Raw genomic sequence first — 12,355 nt, 5'->3', positions numbered from 1 at the left:
TCTTATATTGTCTTGTTTAGGTCCGCTATATTAGATTCCTGCTAAAAAGTTTAATTTTACAAAGCCGATAGGTTTTTATGCAATGTTTCATCGAAGTTTTAGCCGATGAGTTATCATTATTATGGACTTCAGCTATCAGATGTATCGGTTAGTTAAAACGATATTCATTTTATTTTTATTTACATCGGACCTCCAGCCGATACATGCTTTAACCGTCGAGCTTACATATATCACATTATATCAGTTTTGGCCAATTGGTTCACATCACATTATCTCGTTGCATCTTCTGAGTTACATCGACTAATACTTAAACTTATATAATCTTTAGTTGATCTATTTTTATTAACTTCATTCTTATTTTGTTTCGGTTAAGTCCGATCTATCAAGATTACCTTTGATAAAGAATGGTTTATTGTTGATTATACATAATTTAGTTCGAGCCGATGTAAACATAAATTTCATTGTTTATTTGACTATCTGAATCTATATTAAACCCATAGCCGTTGATCTTAACCCTATCAATATCGGCAAATCTCCGATCGGTTACTTAATCATCGATCTATTTTCATCCTGTTAATTGCAGGATCAAACTGACTGACATGCACTGAACCTAATTGATAGGACCAGCACTGGAGCTAAGCAGATCTCACATGCCTTCGTGGGTATCGGTGCAGATTTCACATCAACAGGTGGAGGCAAACCTCTATATCACATAAGTCAAAGAAGCTTCTCCAACCTAGTTTTTTTGGCTTAATAATGTTAGAGTGATTTATGGCTTCAAAAAGCCAAATAAAAATATGTTTCTTTGTTTAGGCTTAAATTTTTCGACTTATAAGCTAATTTATAAGCATAAATAAAGAGAGGCACATAATACCCTTAAAAAGTACTTCCTCCATCCTAAGTATAAGACATATTTTATTGTTTGATTTTTCTCAAAAGATTAAGACATATTTGTAGCCTCTATGTACTAAATTAAATCATTAATCAGGAGAAAAAAAAAACCATTTTAGTATTGGTTGCATGCAGGTGTATAGTTTGTTGGTTTTATGACATAATGAATGAGTTAATTACTCCTTGACATTGGTGATAAAATAAATAGTTCTTTGACTTTTGGATTGAGAGAGTATTATGATAAAACTAAATATTTATTTATTTATTGTATATATATTATAAATTTATAATAGAAAATTATAGTTATAAGAACTCTATCATTATCTACCAGTTAAAATTTATAGAACCGGAGGAAGCAACTTCAGCTGCATATGAGTGAGGAACTCACATAGAGCAATTGTTAGAATAGTCCAATTTATTATGGAAAAGTAAAAGTGGAGGAATCCTCGGTTCCTCGCCTCCCAAGAAAATGGATCGAACCAATCCGCAGATAGCTTTGTCCAGATTCCAAGCAAATGGAGTCTTTGTCTTGGACTCCTGGTGGTCACCCAAATGATTCCAATGATATTAAAAATTAACTTTGAACAACCTGTTTGATGCATTTTGCGGGAAATAAAGCAGATGCCATTATTGCTTTGGTGGCCACCGGAATATATGTCGGCACCTTTTCTTTGTTTGTTTGATAGGAGAGCCCACAACTATTGCAGAGCTAACATGTATGTATAATACTCTCTCATTCTTAAATTATCTGATGTACCAAAATCAAAATCAAGGATAATTTAAATTGCATTAATCATGACATCATGCACATATTCTCTCATAATACATGCATCGATTAAAATATCATGCTAATTCACCTTAGCATGCACACATTCTTCTATGCCGCATTAATTTTATTCCGATAAAATCCATATCCATGCGGTTATATGATGATTAATTTGAGAAAATTTGGATTCCATTGTATGCAAATCAATTTGAAAATATGTGAGTAGTTAGTTACTTCCATCATCCAAAAGTCTAAGAATACTCTCTGTCACATTTTTATCATCACCTAAGCAAATGACGTAGAGACCAAAGATAATATTGAAACATTCACCACTCTAAAATTAATCCTCTTCAATCATGATGCTATGTTGCTTCGTCTCCCGTGGATTGCATCATATTTTAAATATTGCATGGAGTTACCCCAATAAAAATTAATATTGTATGGTTGCACACAACACATTGAATGATACCCATTAATTATTTATACAAATAAATAAAGAGACACTTGGAGTATGATCATTTTAGAAAGACATCAAAATTCCTAGATGATGAACAAATCGGGATGTTGGTATTCATTTTTTATTTTTGAAAAGTCTAAGACCTATTTGTAATCTCTAAATGAAATTGTTAAACGGAATTGAATAAATCATCTGATACTTATTAATTGCATGCGTGTGTACAGTGCATTGTTTTTCACATGGTGGATGAGTTACTTTGGTCTTAGTGAAAAAAAAATAGGTCTTAAATTTTTGGATGGAGGATGTACAAGGTTACCACTATTTTACCCCACCCATCTTTCCCTTAATATGAATTTAATGTATACTTCTTGGAGCATATGTAAGGCTGGATCTTGCATGAGAGGAGAAATCTGACATTGTGCCACTTCCAAAAACCGGTTTCGCTAGAATACTACTCCGCTAAATCGATTCGTTAAAAAGCCACTCCAAAGCGTTGTTAACCCGCTGCTTTGCTATATTCGCTATCTCACAGGATTTTCATGTTTTTTCGCATATGAGCTGACCAAAATAACCCCTCCGGTCGTCGTCAGTGATCCGTGTGGCCGGAGTTCTGGAGGCGTCGTCGTCGCTGTCGCCGTTTAGGTTCCGCCTCCTGGCCGCATGGCCGAAGCCTGCCGTTCGCAGCTAGTCGATGCAGCGAAGAATTGTGGCGGCGGCAGCGCCGTCCGAGTCCGCAAAAATCGCGCCCGCGTAGCCGCAGGAAGCCCATGGCAACGAGGCCTTGGCCCTTGAGTAGTGGTGGCTGCGATGACGATTGCCGGCGGGGCAAGGAAGAGAAAGTCGGTGCATGTTGGCTACTAATACCTCAACTTATTATTCCTGTATTCCAACAGTTAGAAGTACAGACAGGATCTTTCAGAAAAAAAAAAAAAGAGAGAGAAGAAAGGAAAGTACAGCTCGTGATGCAGCTGGTGATAGCAGGCGGTGATCATTTGCTCTTCTCTCTTGAATCAATTAAACAGCAGAGCAAAAGCATATGCTTAACAAAAACGATGAAGCAACAGGCGTTGTCCGCGCGCAAAAAAGAAGTTGCGAGACCCCAGTTCCACTAGCCTCTCCTTCAGCACAGCGGTGGTGGACGGACAACTACGACGCAATCGTCGATCGAGCTCGACAGCGTGGTACAGCACGAACCCTCGCACTACGGCGAGGAGGACGACGACGACTCCGAATTGGTGCCTGCCACCCATGCCAATCCAAGGACGATGACCGCCGCCGGCGACAGGAGCAGGGGCCCGACCACGAGCCAAGAGGAAGGGAGCACCTGAACCCCTTTCTCAGCTACAAGAAGCTGATCGAAGGATATTTTGGTCAGCTCAGTTGAAAAATAAAACGTGAATATCCAGTAAAATAACGAATATGGCAAAACAGTAGGTTGACAACGCTTTGGAGTGGCTTTTTAACGTATCGATTTGGTGAGTGGCGATCCAAAATTTGGTTTGAAGCCTTATTTACGAGATGAAATTAACTAATTAAATAACCAAAAAATTGGTAGAGTTGTATTGCTAAGAATATGTGTTCAAAATTTTATAGGATTGAAGGTGGTAATTAAGAAAGTGATCGTAAAAGCCCTGTATTTGCATGAGGGTTGGCTTCGGCTATGTCTCCTGTTTCTCTTCTCGATCTTATTATCCAGGCCTAAGGGTATGTTTGCTACAAGTTCCCATCCGGAACGGTGATCATGAAAAACGGAACGATCTATTAGCACGTGATTAATTAAGTATTTGCTAATTTTTTTAAAAAATGGATTAATTTGATTTTTTAAGCAACTTTCGTATAGAAAATTTTTTAAAAAACACACCGTTTAGCAGTTTCAAAAACGTGCGCGCGGAAAACGAGAGAAAGGGGTTAGGAAAAGGGGCATCCGAACACAACCTAAGAGCAAGTTTAATAGTATAGCCAACTATTGGCTCTAATTCATCTATAGCTAATCTAATAGCCCATTCATACAATAGTTAACTATAAAAATATATTACACCATTAATACTAGACCTCTCATACACACGTAACGTGTTGGAGTCCGTGTTGTAGCCGGCTGCAAATCTGTAGCCCGCTTTCTTCTCTCTCTTCTCTTTTCTTCTCGATATGTGGTTATAGCTGGCTTATAGCTTGCTATTGTACCTGCTCTAAAAGGTGTCATAGGGTTAGCTCTTACTTCCTCTGTCCAAAAAAAGGCAAACAATGGGTTCCCGTGCCAACGTTTGACTATCTATCTTATATGAAATTTTTTTATAATTAATATTTTCATTGTTGTTAGATGATAAAACATGATTAATACTTTATGAGTGACTTATCTTTTTAATTTTTTTTCATATTTTTTTTAAATAAGACGGACGGACGGTAAAACGTTGGACACGGAAATCAGTGTTTGTTTTTTTTTTGGGACGGAGGGAATAGAGGCTTATCGTAGTTGGTCTGACATCCTTCATATATTGCTTTCTTCAGAGTTACGCGTACAACAGTTCTTTCCATTTCAATTCTTTTCTAAATAGAGTAAATATTCAAAAGATAGATTAAATATGTATTTGATCAAATAGGTTTGTACCACTAGCTATTACAGTGATTAAATTTGTGACGGATTCCCTATGAAGAATAGGGACTCCCGCAATGATCCAAAAAAAATCATTGTAAAGTTCATTTTCTGCCAATTCATCATTAGAAGTTGGGATAGCACATTGTGACAAAATATTCCATCATATAAGAGCAGGTACAATAGCGGTCTATAAGTCAGCTATAAGCACATACGGAGGAGATAACAGAGGTGAGAGAAGAGAAACAGGCTACAGATTTGTAGCCAGTTGCAGCACGGACTCCAAGATAATAGTTAAATTTGTTTGGTGCTCCATGGTGTCCGGGCACCATGATTCAATTAAATTGAGTATATACCCAATTCAAATGAGTATAAAACTTTTTTAAATGTTTAGGTATTAATATTAACTACTTTACTAACTAGTTCAAAGCAAGTTTGAACTGAATTTGAACTTATTTTTGTTAGATTTTGATTCTAGGTATATAACATTCAAACAGATAAATAGTTAGATATGTAATCATGGATTATGAAATAAATTTAAATTTGAGTTGTTTTGTTGATAGGTATAGGTATGAATCGAATTCTTATAACTAGGTATATACTCACAATTTGAAAATTTTAAAAAATTTGAGTGAATTTGTGTATTTGATACCATGGTGCCCCATATGGGTGTTATAGTAAATATATATTTATTTGTAGTTAACTATTATATGAATTGGCTATTATATTGACTATAGATGATTTGGAGCTAGTTGTTGGCTATACTATTAAACTTGCTCTAATATGGTACGCAAGGTCCCCATATATAGGTCCATAGCTAGCTGATCCCATTTATAGGTATCAGATTGTATGAAAAAAATCTATCAGAAACTATACCTACTTCATCATAACACCAATTTCCCAATTATAAGTTTTTATAATTTCTAAGAGAAAAGGTAAAGAGAAATTAAAAAACACCAATGTGCCCTGCTTGCTGGCCGTATCTAACCCGACCAGATCTCGTACCAGGTCTGCGGACTGAGAAAGTGCGACTACAGTCGGTTAGGGCGTTGGGGAAAAAGAAATTTTTGGGTGTCACATCAGACGTTTGACCAGATGTTGGAAGAGGTTTTTGGACACGAATGAAAAAACTAATTTCAGAACTCGCCGGGAAACCGCGAGATGAATCTTTTGAGACTAATTAAGCCGTCATTAGCACATGTGGGTTACTGTAGCACTTATGGATAATCACGGATTAATTAGGCTTAAAAGATTTGTCTCGCGATTTCCCACATAATTGTGCAATTAGTTTTTCTTTTTATCTATATTTAATACTGTGTCCAAAGATTCGATGTGATGTTTTTGGAAAAAACTTTGTGGGAACTAAACGGGCCCTAGATATGGCTTGCAAGCAGGGGCAATCTGGTCTTTTTAAATTTCTCCCTCCACTTGTTGCTTGAAAATTATAAAATTATAAAATAATGCCTCCAATAACTTACAACCAATTACATTATTTTTAGTGTCCCTCAACAGTGACACAATTTTATGATCTTTAAAATACAATTTTCATATTGTTTGATCAATAATATGTTTTCAACAAACAATTTTCATAAACATAGCACGTGAAAAAATTATTATGATTGGTGGCATTTGAGAATATGCCCTGCAGGTAGTATAAAAAACCATGTTAGTCATACGTACCAACGTCGCCAGCTTCCCAATCTAATACAATTGCCAAAATTCCAAGTTGCTTTGCTAATGTAGTTGCCAATCTTCCATCACATAATATTCCTCATATATTGTTGGAGTTAACTTTTAAAAATATATAACTAATTTGACTGGAACTCAGTCTCAGTTTAGCTAGACATCATAGAAAACCATATCAAACGCACAAACTCACTCATTTCTCAAATGTATACTCACTCCATCCTAAAATATACTCCCTCCGTCTCTAAATATTTGACGCCGTTGACTTTTTTAATCATGTTTGATCGTTCGTCTTATTCAAAAACTTTTGTAAATATTATTCAAAAACTTGAGTAGTTGTAGTATATTTAACAATGAATAGAAAAAGAATTAATAATTAATTAAATTTTTTTGAATAAGATGAATGGTCAAACATATTTAAAAAAGTTAACGGCGTCAAATATTTTAGGTATGGAGGGAGTATCTTTTTATTACGAACTTGGACTTGTCTATCACCGTCAGGCATACCTCTTGGTGTGGTGCAGCCAACCTTGGAAGAGGATTTGTTTGAAGCATTACCGTCATTCTTATTTAGAGCACAACATTTTGTGCACACGCTACAACCCACAGGCATGACCATCCTATAGATATTCTTGAATGTCATCGGAGCACGTGTGTATGCTCACTGAGCGCGGATGCATATGTGATATGTGTCTTACTCCCTCCCTATCCCAATTTGATCAGCATCTAAATAAAGAGCTTAGAGAACAAGATAATAAAACCTTAAATCATTTTGAAATTAACCATCATGGGTTAAGGTGTTGGGGCATTTGCAAATTTGCCACCGGTTTTTTCAATATTGCAAGGACGCCACTCAAATGATAGTTCTAGTGGTATTTTTACAATTTTCTAACGGCAGTTTTGCAATAACGATTTAAAGTAGTGGTAAATTTGCAATTGCCCCTAAGGTGTTCCATCTCTTCGTGTCCTATGGATTAGGTCGCGTTTTAAATATTGCATGACATTGCACTAATAGAAATTAATTTTGATTCATTGCATGCAACGCATTCAATGATATCTATTTACTCTTTAGATATTTGTTTGATGATACTCCTTCCGTCCCAAAATACAAATAGAAGTATTTTTAGACTTCGACACGGTCTTCGAGATGCTACTTTGACCAACGATATCTATAAAAATAAGATGTTTTAAATAAAAAAAAGTTGCATATTATGATAGTTTATTTAATGATAAATCTGATAACATAAATTTTACATCATTGATCTTTTTTATTTTTTTGCTACTAATAGTCAAAGTTATGAATATTTGACTTGCAACTATGCTAAAAATACTTATATTTTGGGACAGGAGGAGTAATCATTTTGAAAAGACCTCAAAATTCTTAGGGATGATAAAATGGGATAGAGATAGTACTTAGTAACAACATTCGACAGTAACAACACCACCTAGTAGCAACATTCAGTGTAAAGAAAATCTACACTTACATACAAAGATGGTAGATTTGTTTTCAAAAGTTTATGAACCCTACAGAATAATAGCATGTGCCCACATGATATTAATTGTTTCGTTCTAAGATCCATAAAGACATTGATATCACTAAATGAAGTAAACTAATGAAGAATAACATAATAAGCAGTCATTTAAGTTTGTCATAGTACTCATCAACGATTACTCTTGGTTTATTGGAATACTTCCTTGCTGCCTTTGCCAAATCTGCTATCACTGACTTGGTGAATTTACCTGCTTTTTCGTTCACTTCCAAATGCACCTCATGGAGTTTAACAAGCGTTTCCATGCCAAAGATGCCTTCCAGCACCTTAAATCTCATATGCAGCCTCTCAAGCTCTGGCATCGCCTCCTCCGAAAAGATCAGAAGAGGAAGAACCGGCGTGTAAAGTCGGAGCAGCTTCAGGTTCTTGAATCCACTATTTGGGATGACGATCTCGCCATTGGAGTCTGATTTGTTCTTGTAAAGGATTTCCTCCAGATAGGGAATCTGGTCTCTGGTATTGAATGAGAAGGTGAGAGAGAACAATGACCCTAGCTGGCCAAGGAGCTGGAGGGTGTCTGTCCGGAGAACTGACATTGAAAGAGTTAGCATCCTGAGATCACCCAGATATGATATCCAATGTGGAACCTTGATCAACATCCCGTGCAACTCAAGCTCACTGAGGTACTTGGGAGGTGAAGTCATGGAATCCAGTGAGTTGAGGAAGTCTGAGGCCTCATCATGAATCACGAGAGTTCCAAGTGAGCAGCCACCAAGGTATTCAATGGAAGAGAGGAAGGTCCTGAAGTTTGCATCCTTCTCCTTGATATTGAGCTTGTAAATCGCAAGCTTCTTTAGCCCAGTGTACTCATGAAGATCTGGGACAGCAGTAAGTTCTGGGATAATCTCAATTCCTGACAGTGTTTGCAAGGATTTCATTGGTTTCTTCTCAATCTCTTTCGGCAACTTGAGTGCTTCTTGTGTGTGTTTGTTTCCCCCTAGTATTTCAGTCAGCTTCTCAAGCTGGACTATAGCATCAGGCAGATCTCTAACATCTGTCTCTCTTATGTCTAAGGTCTCTAAGTACTTGAGCTTCCCAATCTTCGTAGGGATATATTTAACATCCGTCCTTCGAAGATTCAGGTACTTCAGAAAAAGCATTTTGAATATTGCCTTTACATGATGCTTCTTGAAGCCCTTGCAATCTTGAAGATCAAGCACTTGCAATATTCCATATTTAAAAGAAAGGGATGCCAGCTGGCTCAAGTTACCGAAAACTGTTAGCGAACGTAGATGAGACAAGTTGATTCTACTGGTTGTCTCCTTGACATGCTTCAGATCAGTGCTGTGAAGAGATAACCTGCGCACCTTGTTCCTTGGTGTTGGCATGAGCCAGTGTCCTCCTACCACGGTGATAAAATTCTCTTCACTTGACTTGGCTATGATGTACTCAAGAACCATGTCATGAACTTGGCATGTCTTCACTTTCCCATTGTTGTTGTGCTCTACCGGTCGAAGAATCTTCCTTCTAATGAGCTGATTGAAATATGACTCTGCGAGCTCCTCGATACTCTGCCCATGCTTCTCACTAACAAAACCTTCTGCTATCCATCGACGGGTCAGACGCTTCCTACTAATTTTGTGAGCCTTTGGAAATACACTTAAATACAGTGAACAGGTCCTCAGGTCACCTGGTAACTCATTGTAGCAGTAATTAAGTATCTTTTTAACACCTTCAGGGGTATGACAGTTAACTAATTGTTGTGGCAAGAACTTGGAAATGTCTTCCCACTGTTTGTCAAATTTGTCTCGTCTGCAGGCTACAAGACCAGCGAGGGTAACAATGACCAGAGGTAGACCATTACATAGTTTCAATATATTTTCTGTGGGGTTGATCAGCCCTTTATCTTTTGTGCTATGCTTGGATTCGGACACACTCTCTTCAAGCAATATTTTGGATTCTTTATCATGGAGATGCTCAACTTTATGAAGAAGGTCATTTTTGTCACGGATGCATATTGAGGCAACAGCTTGAAAACGAGTGGTGACAATAATTATGCTCCTTGCTTCATCTGAGGGCAAACAGTTTCGAATTTCCTCCCATGCAGATGCCGACCATACATCATCAATTACAAGAAAGTATCTGGCAAGGAAAATAATTGAAATCAAATGCTTATTTGATATCTATATACAGAGAAAAAGGCATTTTAATGGAGTCTAAGACCTATTACACGTTTCCAACAAGAAAGTCCCTATGTCCCTTCTAAGTAGTATTTGCCCTTGATGCAGTTTCCATGGACAGTAGTGAGGGCCAAAAGCATTTCCGGTAGAAGCAAAGAAGAAAAGTGAAGTACAGATTACTATTGTACATTTTTGAACCTTGTGATCTTGCGGAGGTATATGTCTCAACAAGTCCTTACGTTTGCTTACAGTTATGTTTCATGTTTTCTAGTGACATTCCTCACAAGAATTTATCACAATGACTATGAGTACATTTGCATAAATTCCATAACAATAGCTATGCTGTTAAAAGATACACTGAATGAACAGAAAAGTATGTCACTAACTAGCATAGAACTAAAAATTGCCTTATGACAAGTTGCATATCCAACTAAAGGAAGTAGTAATTCCCCCAAACTCACTGATACTAACAGAAATAACTTTCAGGCTCTGCATCAGCTAACCACGGATGCACCTAGCCAAAATTCCTTACAGGACTAAACAAAACGACAAAGTATAACCCTACTAAAATCAACTCAAAGAACATAATGAAGACTTAGTTGCAGTAAGTAGTAGTACCTTTTTCCTTTCAGATGCTGCCGCAGCTCTTCCCTGATCTTATTATTTTCACCAGAATCAGTCTTGGTTCGTCTTCTTGCTCGATCCCCTTTCTGGGCGGCGACCTGCGGCTTCACTTGATTCAAGATCTCCTTGAGGATCGATTCGAGCTCGAATTTCTGGGACACGTTGACCGACGCCCGGTGGTCGAATTGGCCCCCAAATTTGCGATACAGATCCATGGCGACGGTGGTCTTCCCCACCCCACCAAAACCCACGATGGACAGCACGCTCCTACCCTTCTTGGTTGAATCTTTGATCCATGGCTCGAGCTTCTTTTTGGCGTCGGCCATGCCCACGGGCTCCTTCACGCCGACGATCTGGCGGGCAGCCACCTGGTTCTCCGCAGCGAGAAATGCAGCTTCGTCTGCATCTACGCCGTTGTTCGTCCCAGGCTGCGGGTCGGGGACGCCGTACCTGGTTCGCCGCGCGCCGATCTGTTCAGCCCGGTTCTTGAGCTCAACAATCTTAGCGGCGATGTCGCGGCGAGGGTACCATGTGAGCACATCCTGTATGACCGTCCTGATGAAGGAGCAGCGGACTTCTCCGCCGGGATCCTTGGGGAGGCGGTGGGCGAAGTCGTCGACGCAGTCCTCGATGTCGTAGGCAATGTCACGGATCTGCTTCATCCAGTCCTTGATCTGGGCGTCGTGCTCCTTGTCGCCGGAGCCGAGGTTGATGAGGAACGCCTGCATGCTGGCCAGCTCGTCGTTGATGTACTGGATGTCGCCGCGGACGCCCCTGATCAGAGTGTACTCCTGCCCAAGAAGGCCACCCAGCTTGCTCAGAAGGGATTTCATGGTGGATGCCGAAGCACCCACAGCCAGCTCCATTGCCTCCCTGATTGTGTCCAAACCTCTCCGGCTATGGCTATTTCGAAAGATTTGGGATTTGGAGTTCAATCGGGGAGATTAGACAAGAGGAATTCACATCCTGATAGATGGGATTACTAGGAATCACGGAGAAGCTCTTGCTTCGAGAGACGGGGTACTCTTGGGAGTTGGGACAAAGAGCATTTCCGATACTACTTCCTCTCTCTTAAAATACCGAACATTTTGAAGAAATAAGATACATACTACTAATATGAATTTAGAGACTCAATAATACGAATGTGTTCTATCCATCGTAAATCACTTATATTTTTAGATAAAGAATTAGGAGTAAGTACAGGCTCTTATTATTCATAGTACAAATGTATCCCATCATCAAAATACTCTTATATTTTATGACCGGGAGAGTACATAGGGATGGCAACAGGCCGGGTCGGGCACAGGCAAAGCGAATCCATTCCTGGCTCGAGACCCACGTACCCGCATCCGATCCAAGCCCGCAAAGCCTATCGGTCAAAACCCCATCCCCGGGCACGAGCATGTCTAAGAGGTACCCACTGATATCACACTTGTCGCCTTGCTGCTACGAGGATGGAGTGCGCGAGCTTGTCTGCTTGTGCTGCGCTGCCGCATCGCCAACCATCGCCACGCCGCCAGCCACCACGAGCTCTCGTGCCCTGTCGCCGCCTGCTCCCATGCGTAGCCGTCGCTGCCGACGCTGCCTGCGCCCATGCGTCGCCGATACGATATGCCTTGGGCTCGGTATGGGCCTAGTTCGAGATAACCGTCATTGCTAATCAGTGATTGA

At 39.3% G+C, this 12,355-nt stretch overlaps 1 protein-coding gene across 1 annotated transcript; it reads right to left on the bottom strand.

Annotated features, from left to right (window-relative positions):
- Window positions 1-7,604: 7,604 nt before the first annotated feature.
- Window positions 7,605-11,746, bottom strand: LOC127771612 (disease resistance protein Pik-2-like). Its single transcript, XM_052297543.1, has 2 exons — window positions 10,679-11,746; window positions 7,605-10,022 (listed from the first exon to the last, which is right to left on the bottom strand). The coding sequence occupies exons 1-2, from the start codon at window positions 11,548-11,550 to the stop codon at window positions 8,027-8,029; spliced, it is 2,868 nt and encodes a 955-aa protein (XP_052153503.1). The 5' UTR covers window positions 11,551-11,746; the 3' UTR covers window positions 7,605-8,026.
- Between the last annotated feature and the right edge of the window lie 609 nt (window positions 11,747-12,355).

This window comes from Oryza glaberrima, chromosome 4 (assembly GCF_000147395.1).
Source record: "Oryza glaberrima chromosome 4, OglaRS2, whole genome shotgun sequence".
Classification (NCBI taxonomy): Eukaryota; Viridiplantae; Streptophyta; class Magnoliopsida; order Poales; family Poaceae; genus Oryza; species Oryza glaberrima.
The sequence above is the reverse complement of the archived record's forward strand: the minus strand, read 5'-3'. Positions and strand labels throughout refer to the sequence as shown.